At 53.7% G+C, this 11,566-nt stretch overlaps 3 protein-coding genes across 3 annotated transcripts in view; 2 read left to right on the top strand and 1 right to left on the bottom strand.

The window, feature by feature from the left end:
- LOC116999522 (NAD(P)(+)--arginine ADP-ribosyltransferase 2-like) overlaps positions 1-11,566 on the top strand; it is a 703,496-nt gene that overhangs the window by 114,085 nt on the left and 577,845 nt on the right. The gene's annotated exons all lie outside the window — the stretch shown is intronic.
- LOC116994645 (erythroblast NAD(P)(+)--arginine ADP-ribosyltransferase-like) overlaps positions 1-11,566 on the bottom strand; it is a 284,339-nt gene that overhangs the window by 3,292 nt on the left and 269,481 nt on the right. The gene's annotated exons all lie outside the window — the stretch shown is intronic.
- On the top strand, positions 6,877-11,520 carry LOC116994911 (CKLF-like MARVEL transmembrane domain-containing protein 5). The gene is made up of 5 exons (XM_033056875.1): positions 6,877-6,964; positions 8,394-8,546; positions 10,296-10,391; positions 10,669-10,747; positions 11,353-11,520. Exons 1-5 carry the CDS (start codon positions 6,884-6,886, stop codon positions 11,373-11,375), a joined length of 432 nt encoding a protein of 143 aa, XP_032912766.1. The 5' UTR covers positions 6,877-6,883; the 3' UTR covers positions 11,376-11,520.

Here is an 11,566-nt window from a genome sequence, read left to right on the forward strand (position 1 = left end):
AAATAATTGGTCACAAAACTTATCCTTCCCCACGGCTTTACAGCCTTCAAAATCCTTCTGGTAATTATGGAAGGAACACCTTACCCAGCTACCATTCATGAACTTAACATGAGTTGGGTTCCATCTGCCTTGATATCTGGAACAATCCTAAGGAGGGCAGTTGGGGCTCCAACAATCTGAACCCAAAGATCATGTTGGCTGGGAACCAAGAAAGCAGCCAGGATTTTTCTCAGGCTGCTCGAGCTTTGCTCCCAGGTTTCTCAAGGAGAGAAACCCAAAACAAAGACCACACACCTGCTAGTGTGTGCATGGCGCTGGTCATGGAGTGTGTTTCTAAAAGGGCTTCTCCTCTGTCCAGTGAACTTTCTCTAAATTATTTTGGTAATATATACAATTGAAACCCATGATTTCCTTGAATAAATGCTCTTCCTTGCTCCTGTAAGAAAGTTGCCATGTTGCTGTGACTTTTCACCGCTCGGAACCACATACAGTAACATTTGGAGGATTCCACTGAGGTCGCTGCTTGAGTGGACTGGACAGTGTTACAGAAATTGCCAAAAATACGAGTTCAATTTATCTGTTTCTCCATCAGCTCCAGCCACCTTTGTTCTGTGGTGTCCCCACTTTTACATCCTTTTATATTTTTCTGCTAGTTCATTTTTCATCCCTATCCAGTGCCTTCAGAAGAATTCAATTTTCTGTTCTCTCTCTTATTTCTCACCCCCAGGACCCCAATCCCACGGTCCCACATCCCCCCAGTGCCCCCAGTCCCACTCCCCACTGCTCACTGGGTTGCTGTCACACCCCAGACACCAAATGGGGTCCCCTACAAGGTGACATTCCTGGGGATGACCTGTCCCCATCCCATGGACTCCCCAGAGCTTGGCTGGTGCTTCTCTCCTTCGCCAACTGCAGCCTCAGTCGGGGTGTGCCTGGTTATTGGGAGTTATCACTCTCTTTATTTTTAATTAATCTCATTAATTTTAATTTTTAATCTGCCTCTTGGGGTGAAATTCCTTTTTCAGGTGTTGTGTTGGGGCAGGATCAGTAAAGCCCCTCAGCCGCTCCCCTCTGCAGAGGAGAGAGGAGAGAAAATGGAACCAAGAATTTGTGGGGTGAGATAAAACCCGGGAGAGATCACCCATCAAAAATCACTGAGGGAAAAGAGAGAGGAGAGAAAATTGAACCAAGAATTTGAGATAAAATCCAGGAAAAATCACCCATCAAAAATCATTGAGGGGAAAGAGAGAGAAGAGAAAATTGAACCAAGAATTTGTGGGTTGAGATAAACCCAGGATCTGAACCACAAATCTGACAGAAATTCTGATTCTAATTTAAAATTAGTTATTTACTGGAGTGAATTAAAAGCAAATCTCTAGGTAAGCCTTGCTGAAAAGAATTAGAAGATAATTAATTATAATCAATGAAATAATCAAAATAACCCATCAAAAATCATTGAGGGAAAAGAGAGAGGAGAGAAAATTGAACCAAGATTTGAAATAAAATCCAGGATCTGAACCACAAATCTGACAGAAATTCCGATTCTAATTTAAATTAGTCACTTACTACAGTTAATTATAAGCAGATTGCTAGGTAAGCCTTGTTGAAAAGAATTTAAAGATAATTAATTATAATCAATGAAAATAATTATAATTTTGTTAGAAGAAACCAGGTTTGATTTAAATAATTTTTATGTTTGCTCAGCTGTGCAATGGAAGAGAAGAATCTGGGAAATAAATGCAGAGAAACACAAAAAATTGCAACCAGAAACTTTTTCTAAACCACAAAATTAAAAAATTGGAGCTGTCCCAAAAGTCAGTGCTGGAGTCATGAATATGGAAATATTTCAATTTCTATTTCTATTTAAATTTTTATTTAAACTTCTAGCTGAATTTATATTTCAATTTTTGTTTCAATTTGTATTTCAATTTCTATTTCATATTCTATTTCAATTTCTATTTCTATTTAAATTTCTATTAAAATTTCTATCTAAATTTATTTCTAAATTCCTTTCTAAATGTCTATTTAAATTTCTGTTTCAATTTCTATCTAAATTTCTATTTCAATTTCTATCTAAATTTTTATTTCAATTTCTATTAAAATTTCTATTTCTATTTAAATTTTGATTAAAATTTCTATCTAAATTTATTTCTAAATTTCTTTCTAAATTTCTATTTCAATTTCTATCTCAATTTCTATTTCAATTTTTATTTCAATTTCTATTAAAATTTCTATTTCAATTTCTATCTAAATTTCAATTTAAATTCCTATATCAATTTCTATCTAAATTTCTATTAAAATTTCTATTTCAATTTCTTTTTAAATTACTATTTCAATTTCTATTATTTCAATTTCTATCTAAATTTCAATTTCAATTTCAATTTATAACTAAATTTCTATTAAAATTTCTATTTAAATTTCTATCTAAATTTCTATTAAAATTTCTACTAAAATTTCTATTAAAATTTCTACTAAAATTTCTATTTAAATGTCTATTTAAATTTCTATCTAAATTGCTATTTCAATTTTTAATTAAATTTCAATTTCTAATATTTCTAATATTACATTTCTAACTTTCTGATATTTCAATTCCTGTTTTGTTTCCTTTTGTCAATAATTGGCTCGGTGATTTTGCTGTGAGTTTTGGGGGGTTACCCCACGCAGCTGAATTAAATAGAAATTTAATATATAAAATATAAATATGAATATAGAAAATATAAATGTGACTGTATATAAAAATCTAAATATTTATTTTAAAATATAAATATTAATATATAAAATACATAACATAAAATGTGTATATATAACCGAAATATAAATATATATAAAATATATATTAAAATATAAATCTATAAATATATGTATATATAAAATAAAAATATAAATATACATAATCTAAATATTAAGATTGAGAAATATAAATATGAAGATATATAAATATATAAATATGGATATATAAAATATATAAATATGAATATATAATGTATATAATATAACTGTGTGTATATATAAATATAAATATGAAGATAGATAAAATATAAATATTATTATATAAGATTGCAAATATGAATATAGAATATGAATATAACTATACATAATCTAAATCAGAATATATAAAATATATATTAATATATAATAAAATATGAATAGATAAAATTTAAATATTAATATATAGAATCTAAATACGAATATATATAAAATCTAAATATTAATATCTAAAATATATATTACTAGATATAATATATTAATATATAAAATCTAAATACTAATATATAAAAATATAAATATTAATATATAAGAATCTAAATATGAATATATAAAATATAAATATTACTATATAATATATTACTATATAAAATCTAAATAATAATATATATTCATATATAGAAATGTAAATAATATATAGAAATCTAAATATTAATATATATTATATCAATATGAATATATATTCATATATAGTATGTAAATATGAATTTATGTAAATCTAAATATGAATATATATAAATATATAAATATGGATATCTATAAATATACAAATATGAATATGTAAAATATAAATATGAATTTAAATTGTTAGAGAGTTTTTTGTCTGCCACAGTTGGGTTTTGGTTTTAGGCAAATCCAAAATTTTGGTAAAGTATTAAAACTCTCCTCTTCCTCCTCTTCCTCTTGGTGCAGGACTGGGGAGGGGTGCTGGGGACAGCCCCACCCAGGGGACCCCAGGACATGTCCAGGGTCCTTGTCCCCTGTGCTGGGGTCACCCTTCACCCTGGCCCTGTCCTGGGGTCACCCCTGTCCCCTGTCCTGGGGTCACCCCTGATCCCACCCCTGTGCTGGGGTCACCCCTGACCCTGTCCTGGGCTCACCCCTGACCCTGTCCTGGGGTCACCCCTGAGCCCTGACCCTGTCCTGGGGTCACCTCTGACCCTGACCCTGTCCCCTGTCCCCTGTCCTGGGGTCACCTCTGATCCCTATCCCCTGTCCTGGGGTCACCCCTGACCCCCTGTCCTGACCCTGGCCCTGTCCCCTGTCCTGGGGTCACCTCTGACCCTGACCCTATCCTGGGGTCACCTCTGACCCTGTCCCGGGGTCACCCCTGTCCCCAGTGCCACTCCCAGTCCCCCCCAGTGTCCACCCCAAGACCCCAATCCTGTGTCCCCTCCCAGTGCCCCCAGGTGTCCCCTCTGGTGTCCCCAATGCCAGTCCCTGTCCCCAAACCCAGTCCAGTGTCTCCCCCAGTGTCCCCAAGTGTCCCAAATCCCAGTCCCCAGGTGTCCCCTCCCAGTGTTCCCAGTCCCACCAGTCCCGTGTCCCCTCCCCGTGTCCCCTCCCCGTGTCCCCCCCCGTGTCCCCAGGTGTCCCCAGGTTGCTCTCCAGTCTCTCCCAGTACCCTCCCAGTCACCCTCAGTTCCCCCCCAGTCCATCCCAGTGCTGCCCAGTCGCCCCCCAGAGCCTCCCAGTTGCCCCTCAATCACTCCCAGTGACTCCCAGTTGCTCCCAGTCACTCCCAGTCACCCCTCAGTGGTCCCTCAGTGATTCCCAGTCCCTCCCAGTTCCCTCCCAGTTACACCCAGTATGCTCCCAGTGGTCCCAGTCCCTCACAGTGATACCCAGTACCCTCCCAGTGCATCCCAGTCCCTCCCAGTTCCCTCCCAGTGACACCCAGTTCCCTCCAGGTGCATCCCAGTCCCTCCCAGTTCCCTCCCAGTGACACCCAGTTCCCTCCAGGTGCATCCCAGTCCCTCCCAGTTCCCTCCCAGTGACACCCAGTACCCTCCCAGTGCATCCCAGTCCCTCCCAGTTCCCTCCCAGTCCATCCCAGTTCCCCCCACTCCCCTCCCAGCCCCTGCCTGTCCATCCCAGTCCCTCCCAGTTCCCTCCCAGTGACACCCAGTTCCCTCCAGGTGCATTCCAGTGCATCCCAGTTCCCTCCCAGTCCATCCCAGTTCCCCCCACTCCCCTCCCAGCCCCTGCCTGTCCATCCCAGTTCCCTCCCAGTATCCCATTATCCCCTCCCAGTCCCCCCAGTTCCCTCCCAGTTCACTCCCAGTCACCATCAGTTCCCCCCCAGTCCCTCCCAGTGGCTTCCAGTCCATCCCAGTTCCCCCCTGCAGTCCCTCCCAGTCCCCCCCCAGTCCGTCCCAGTCCATCCCAGTATCCATTATCCCCTCCAAATCCCCTCCCAGTCCCTTCCAGTCCCTCCCAGCATCCCATTATCCCCTCCCAGTCCCCCTCAATCCCTCCCCAGTTCCCTCCCAGTCCATCCCAGTTCCCCCCACTCCCCTGCCAGCCCCTGCCTGTCCATCCCAGTTCCCTCCCAGTATCCCATTATCCCCTCCCAGTCCCCCCAGTTCCCTCCCAGTTCACTCCCAGTCACCATCAGTTCCCCCCCAGTCCCTCCCAGTGGCTCCCAGTCCCTCCCAGTTCCCCCCCGCAGTCCCTCCCAGTCCCCCCCAGTATCCCATTATCTCCTCCCAATCCCTCCCAGTCCCACCAGAGTCCGTCCCAGTCCCTCCCAGTATCCATCATACCCTCCCAGTCCCATCCCAGTCCCCCCCAGTCCCTCCCAGTCCCATCCCAGTCCCTCCCAGTATCCCATTATCCCCTCCCAGTCCCCTCCCAGCCCCTCCCAGTCCCTCCCAGTATCCACTGTTCCCTCCCAATCCCCTCCCAATCCCCTCCCAGTATCCCATTATCCCCTCCCAGTTCCCCCCCAGTCCCTCCCAGTGGCTCCCAGTCCATCCCAGTTCCCCCCCGCAGTCCCTCCCAGTCCCTCCCAGTATCTCACTATCCCCTCCCAGTCCCTCCCAGCCCCTCCCAGTCCCTCCCAGTCCATCCCAGTATCCACTATTCCCTCCCAATCCCCTCCCAATCCCCTCCCAGTCCCTCCCAGTCTCCCCCCAGCCCCTCCCAGTCCCTCCCAGTTCCCTCCCAGTTCCCTCCCAGTCCCCTCCAGTCCCCCCCAGTCCCATCCCAGTCCCCTCCAGTCCCCCCCAGTCCCATCCCAGTCCCCCCCAGTCCCCCCCAGTCCCATCCCAGTCCCCCCCAGTCCCTCCCAGTCCCTCCCAGTTCCCTCCTAGTTCCCTCCCAGTCCATCCCAGTCCCTCCCAGTCCCTCCCAGTATCCCCCACAAGGTCCCTTTGTCCCCGGTCCCGCCGGTGCCTGTCACAGGGGGGTGGGGGAGGGGAGGGGGAGGGACACCCACGTGACCCCCCCGCGGTCCCGCCCCTCCCCCACCCCACCCCCAGCCCTACAGGGACCCCCGGAGACCCCAAAATTCTCTCGGGACCCCCCCGGGACCCCCAAGACCCCCCCAGGGACCCCCCAAAATCCCCCAGGACCCCTCGGGACCCACCCGGGACCCCCAAACCCCCCAAAACCGCCCCCAAACTCCCCCGGACCCCGCAAAACCCCCCCAAAACCCTCCCGGGACCCCCAAAAACTCCCCCAGATCCCCCCAGGACCCCCTAAACTCCCCCAGGACCCCCCTCAATTCTCCCCAAATCCCCCCAGGACCCCCCAGGACCCCCCAAATCCCCCCTGAACCCCAAAAAAATCCCCCCAACCCCCCCCAAATCCCCCCAAACTCCCCCCCAGGACCCCCTCAAACCCCCCCAGGACCCTCCCAGGACCCCTCATCCCCCCAGGACCCCCCCAGGACCCTCCCAGGACCCCCAAATCCTTCCCAAAACCCCCCAAACTTCCCCCCAAATTCCCACAAATCCCCCCTGAACCCCAAAAAAATCCCCCAAATCCCCCCCAAATCCCCCCCAGGACCCCCCCAAACCCCCCCAGGACCCTCCCAGGACCCCTCATCCCCCCAGGACCCCCCCAGGACCCCCCCAGGACGCCCCAGACCCCCGCCCCAGGCCCCCCCTCCCCCATGGCCCAGCCGGAGCCGTTGGGGGTTTTGGATCTGGGGGTGCTGAGAACGCCCCGGGGGCTGCTGCTGCTGGGGGAACTGGTACGGACTGGGGAAACTGGGAGCGCTGGGAGGGGGTACTGGGGGTACTAGGGGTACTGGGATGGGATACTGGGGGTACTGGGGAGACTGGGAGCGCTGGGAGGGGATACTGGGGAGACTGGGAGCACTGGGAGGGGATACTGGGGGAACTGGGATGGAACTGGGGAGACTGGGAGCGCTGGGAGGGGATACTGGGGGTACTGGTACGGAACTGGGGAGCACTGGGAGTGCTGGGAGGGGAACTGGTACGGAACTGGGGATACTGGGAGTGCTGGGAGGGGATACTGGGGGTACTGGGAGGGGATACTGGGGGAACTGGGAGCGCTGGCATGGGGAACTGGTATGGAACTGGGGATACTGGGAGCACTGGGAGGGGATACTGGGGGAACTGGGGTGGGATACTGGGGGAACTGGGGTGGGATACTGGGGCAACTGGTACGGAACTGGGGAGACTGGGAGCGCTGGGAGGGGATACTGGGAGCACTGGAAGGGGAAACTGGGGGAATGGGGACGGTGAACTGGGCAAACTGGGAGTACTGGGAGGCGATACTGGGGGTACTGGGGGATACTGGGAGGGGAAACTGGGGATACTGGGGGAACTGGTACAGAAGTGGGGATACTGGGAGCACTGGGAGGGGGATAATGGGCAAACTGGGATGGGATACTGGGGGAACTGGGACAGGGAACTGGGGATACTGGGGGAACTGGGACGGGGAACTGGTACGGTGAGCTGGGGAGATTGGGAGCACTGGTACAGGAAACTGAGGGTACTGGGGAAACTGGGAAGGGAAACTGGGCAAACTGGGGGAACTGGGAGAGGATACTGGGGATACTGGGAGGGGATACTGGGGGTACTGGGGGAACTGGGAGTGCTGTGACCCCGTGTGACTTTTGAGTGACCCTGTGTGACCCTGTGTGATCCTGTGTGACCCCATGACCCCTGTGTGACCTCTGCGTGATCCCTGACCCTTCTGAGACCCCTGAGTGACCCTGTGTGACCTCTGTGTGACCCCTGAGTGACCTCTGAGTGACCCCTGAGTGACACAGTGTGACCCCTGAGTGACCTCTGAGTGACCCCTGAGTGACCCAGTGTGACCTCTGTGTGACCTCTGTGTGACCTCTGTGTGACTCTGTGACCCCTGTGTGACCCCTGTGTGTCCCCTGTGTGACCTCTCTGTCACCTCTGTGTGACCTCTCTGTGACCCCGTGACCCCTGTGTGACCCCTGTGTGACCCCTGTGTGTCCCCAGGTGCTGTTGCTGGGGGTGGTGACCCTGCTGGCCGTCCCCTCCCCCCTGTGACCCCAGTGTGACCCCAGTGTGACCCCTGTGTGTCCCCAGGTGCTGTCGCTGGGGGTGGTGGCCCTGCTGGCCGTCCCCTCCCCCCTGTGACCCCAGTGTGACCCCTGTGTGACCCCTGTGTGTCCCCAGGTGCTGTCGCTGGGGGTGGTGGCCCTGCTGGCCGTCCCCTCCCCCCCCACGCTGGCCCCGGCGCTGCTGCAGGCCCTGGGGGGAGGGGCGGCTCTGGGGGGGCTCCTGCTCAGGGACCCCCCGAGGCTGCCCCGGGGCTGCGGCACCTGCCTGGTACGGACGGACATGGGGGGACAGGGGGGGACATGGGGGGACAGGGGGACAGCTGGGGACAGCTGAGGGGACAGGGACATACCTGGGACACAGCTGGGGACAGCTGGGGCACCTGGGGGGACAGGGTGGGACAGGGGGACAGCTGGGGGGACAGCTGAGGGGGCATGGGGACAGGTGGGGACAGCTGGGGCACCTTCCTGGTACGGACGGACGTGGGGGGACATGGGGGGGACATGGGGGGGACATGGGGACACCTGGGGACAGCTGGGGCACACCTGGGGGGACATGGGGGGACATGGGGACAGCTGGGGGGACAGCTGAGGGGACATGGGGACAGCTGGGGACAGCTGGGGGGACATGGGGACAGCTGGGGACAGCTGTGGCACCTGCCTGGTGCGGACACACCTGGGGGGACAGGGGGACAGCTGGGGACAACTGGAACACACTGGGGACAGCTGGGGGGACATGGGGACAGCTGGGGCACTTGGGGGGACAAGGGGGGACATGGGGACACAGCTGGGGGGACAGGGGGACAGCTGGGGACAGCTGGGACACACCTGGGGGGACATGGGGGGGTGGGGACACACCTGGGGGGACATGGGGGGGTGGGGACACACCTGGGGGGACATGGGGACACCTGCAGCACCTGCCTGGTACGGACGGACATGGGGGGACATGGGGACACCTGGGACACAGCTGGAGACAGCTGGAGGGACAGGGACACACCTGGGGACACACCTGGGGGGACATGGGGACAGCTGCGGCACCTGCCTGGTACGGACGGGCATGGGGGGACATGGGGACACCTGAGAACAGCTGGGACACACCTGTGGGGACAGGGGGACAGCTGGGGACACAGCTGGGGACAGCTGGGGACACACCTGGGGGGACAGGGACACACCTGGGGACGCCTGGAGGGGTGGGGACACACCTGGGGACAGCTGAGGGGTCATGGAGACACACCTGGGGTCACCTGGGACACACCTGGGGGGACATGGGGACAGCTGGGGACACACCTGAAATGCACCTGGGGGGACAGGGACACACCTGGGGGGACATGGGGGGACATGGGGACACCTGGGGGGACATGGAGACAGCTGGGGACACACCTGGGGACAGCTGGGACACACCTGGGGGACATGGGGACAGCTGGGGACACAGCTGGGGACACAGCTGGGGGGATGGGACACACCTGGAAGGACAAGGACGCACCTAGGACACACCTGGGGGTGGAGACAGCTGGGACACACCTGGGACACACCTGGGGACAGCTGGGGGGGGACAAGGACACACCTGGGACACACCTGGGGACAGCTGGGGGGGGCACAAGGACACACCTGGGACACACCTGGGGACAGCTGGGGGGGGCACAAGGACACACCTGGGACACACCTGGGGACAGCCGGGGGTGGGGACACATCTGGGGACTCTTCTGGGACACACCTGGGGACATTGGGTGGCACCTGTGGGACCCTCCGGAACCTTCTGGGGACACCCCTGGGTGACACCTCCTCTGTGTCCCCGTGTTCCCCTCCCCCACCTCCTGTCCTCCCCATTTTGTCCCTAAGGTGTCCTCCATTGTCACTACCCCCATGTCCCCCTGGTGTCCTCAATTGTCCCCCATTGTCCCCACGGTGTCCCCATTGTCACCACCCCCATGTCCCTACGGTGTCCCCAATGTCCCCAGGGTGTCTCCCATGTCCCCACAATGTCACCATTGTCCCCACAATGTCCCCTCTGTCCCCCCAGGACCTGCTCCGGGCCGCCAGTGGCACCCTCATTTTCCTGGTGGTGGCCCTGGTGGCCTTGGCCTCGTCCCGTGACGCGCTGGCAGCCACCACCTTCGTGAGTGTCCCCAAACCCCCCCCCCCCGTGTCCCCAAACCCCGCCCACCTTCGTGAGTGTCCCCAAACCCCACCCACCTTCGTGAGTGTCCCCAAACCCCGCCCCCAGCCCCCCCGTGTCCCCCAGCCCCGCCCACCTTCGTGAGTGTCCCCAAACCCCGCCCACCTCCGTGAGTGTCCCCAAACCCCACCCACCTTCGTGAGTGTCCCCAAACTCCGCCCCCGATCTGGCCCCGCCCCCTCTGTGACGGAGCCCCGCCCCTTTCCCCTCCCCCCAGACCTTCAGCCTGGTGCTCGCCCTGCTCTTCGCCTTCGACACCTTCGTCACCTTCCGCACGCGGGTGGCGCCGGGACAGGGTGAGGGGACAGCTGGGGACACCTGGGGATAACTGGGGACACCTGGGATCACCTGGGGACACACCTGGGGACAGCTGGGACACCTGGGGACACCTTGGGGTGGGGCTGGGGACACCTGGGGACACCTGGGGACACACCTGGGGACAGCTGGGACACGTGGGGACACACCTGGGACACCTTTGGGTGGGGCTGGGGCACACTGGGACACCGGGGACACACCTGGGACACCTGGGACACGTGAGGACACCTGGAGATAACTGAGACAGCTGGGACCTGGCTAGGACACACCTGGGGACACCTGGGACACACCTGGGGACAGCTGGGGTGTCATTTGGGACACCTGGGACACACCTGGGACCCCTCTGGGTGGGACTGGGGACACCTGGGACACCTAGGAAAGCTGGGGTGGGATTGGAGGATACCTGGGACACCCTTGGGTGGGATTTGGGACACTTTGGGTAGGGCACACCTGGGACACACCTGGGGTGGGGCTGGGGACACCTGGGACACACCTGGGACCCTTTTGGGTGGGGCTGGGGACACCTGGGACCCCTTTGGGTGGCGTTTGTCACACCTGGATCCATCTCCACCTGTTCCTCCTGCAGACCCCGACACAGAGCACACCTGATGGCAACGCCCCCACCACTGTCCCCACCGTCCCCATTGTCCCCAAATCACAGCTGCTCCCACACCTGGTGCTGCTCGGGGTTGTGGTTTTCGGGACATCATGTCCTCGATTAATTAATGAATTAATTAATTAATGAAGGCTTTAATGAAGGTCCCCTCGTCTTGGACAGGGGGTGGGAGTGGCACAGGTGG

Source organism: Catharus ustulatus, chromosome 1 (genome assembly GCF_009819885.2).
Source record: "Catharus ustulatus isolate bCatUst1 chromosome 1, bCatUst1.pri.v2, whole genome shotgun sequence".
NCBI lineage: Eukaryota > Metazoa > Chordata > Aves > Passeriformes > Turdidae > Catharus > Catharus ustulatus.

What these genes read in the sequence shown, in the direction of transcription:
- LOC116994911 (XM_033056875.1), top strand. Translation starts at nt 6,884, where the DNA reads ATGGCCCAGCCGGAGCCGTTGGGGGTTTTGGATCTGGGGGTGCTGAGA. An exon ending in CGCTGGCAGCCACCACCTTC is followed by an intron (nt 10,392 to 10,668) that starts GTGAGTGTCCCC and finishes CCCTCCCCCCAG; the next exon opens with ACCTTCAGCCTGGTGCTCGC. An exon ending in GCGGGTGGCGCCGGGACAGG is followed by an intron (nt 10,748 to 11,352) that starts GTGAGGGGACAG and finishes TTCCTCCTGCAG; the next exon opens with ACCCCGACACAGAGCACACC.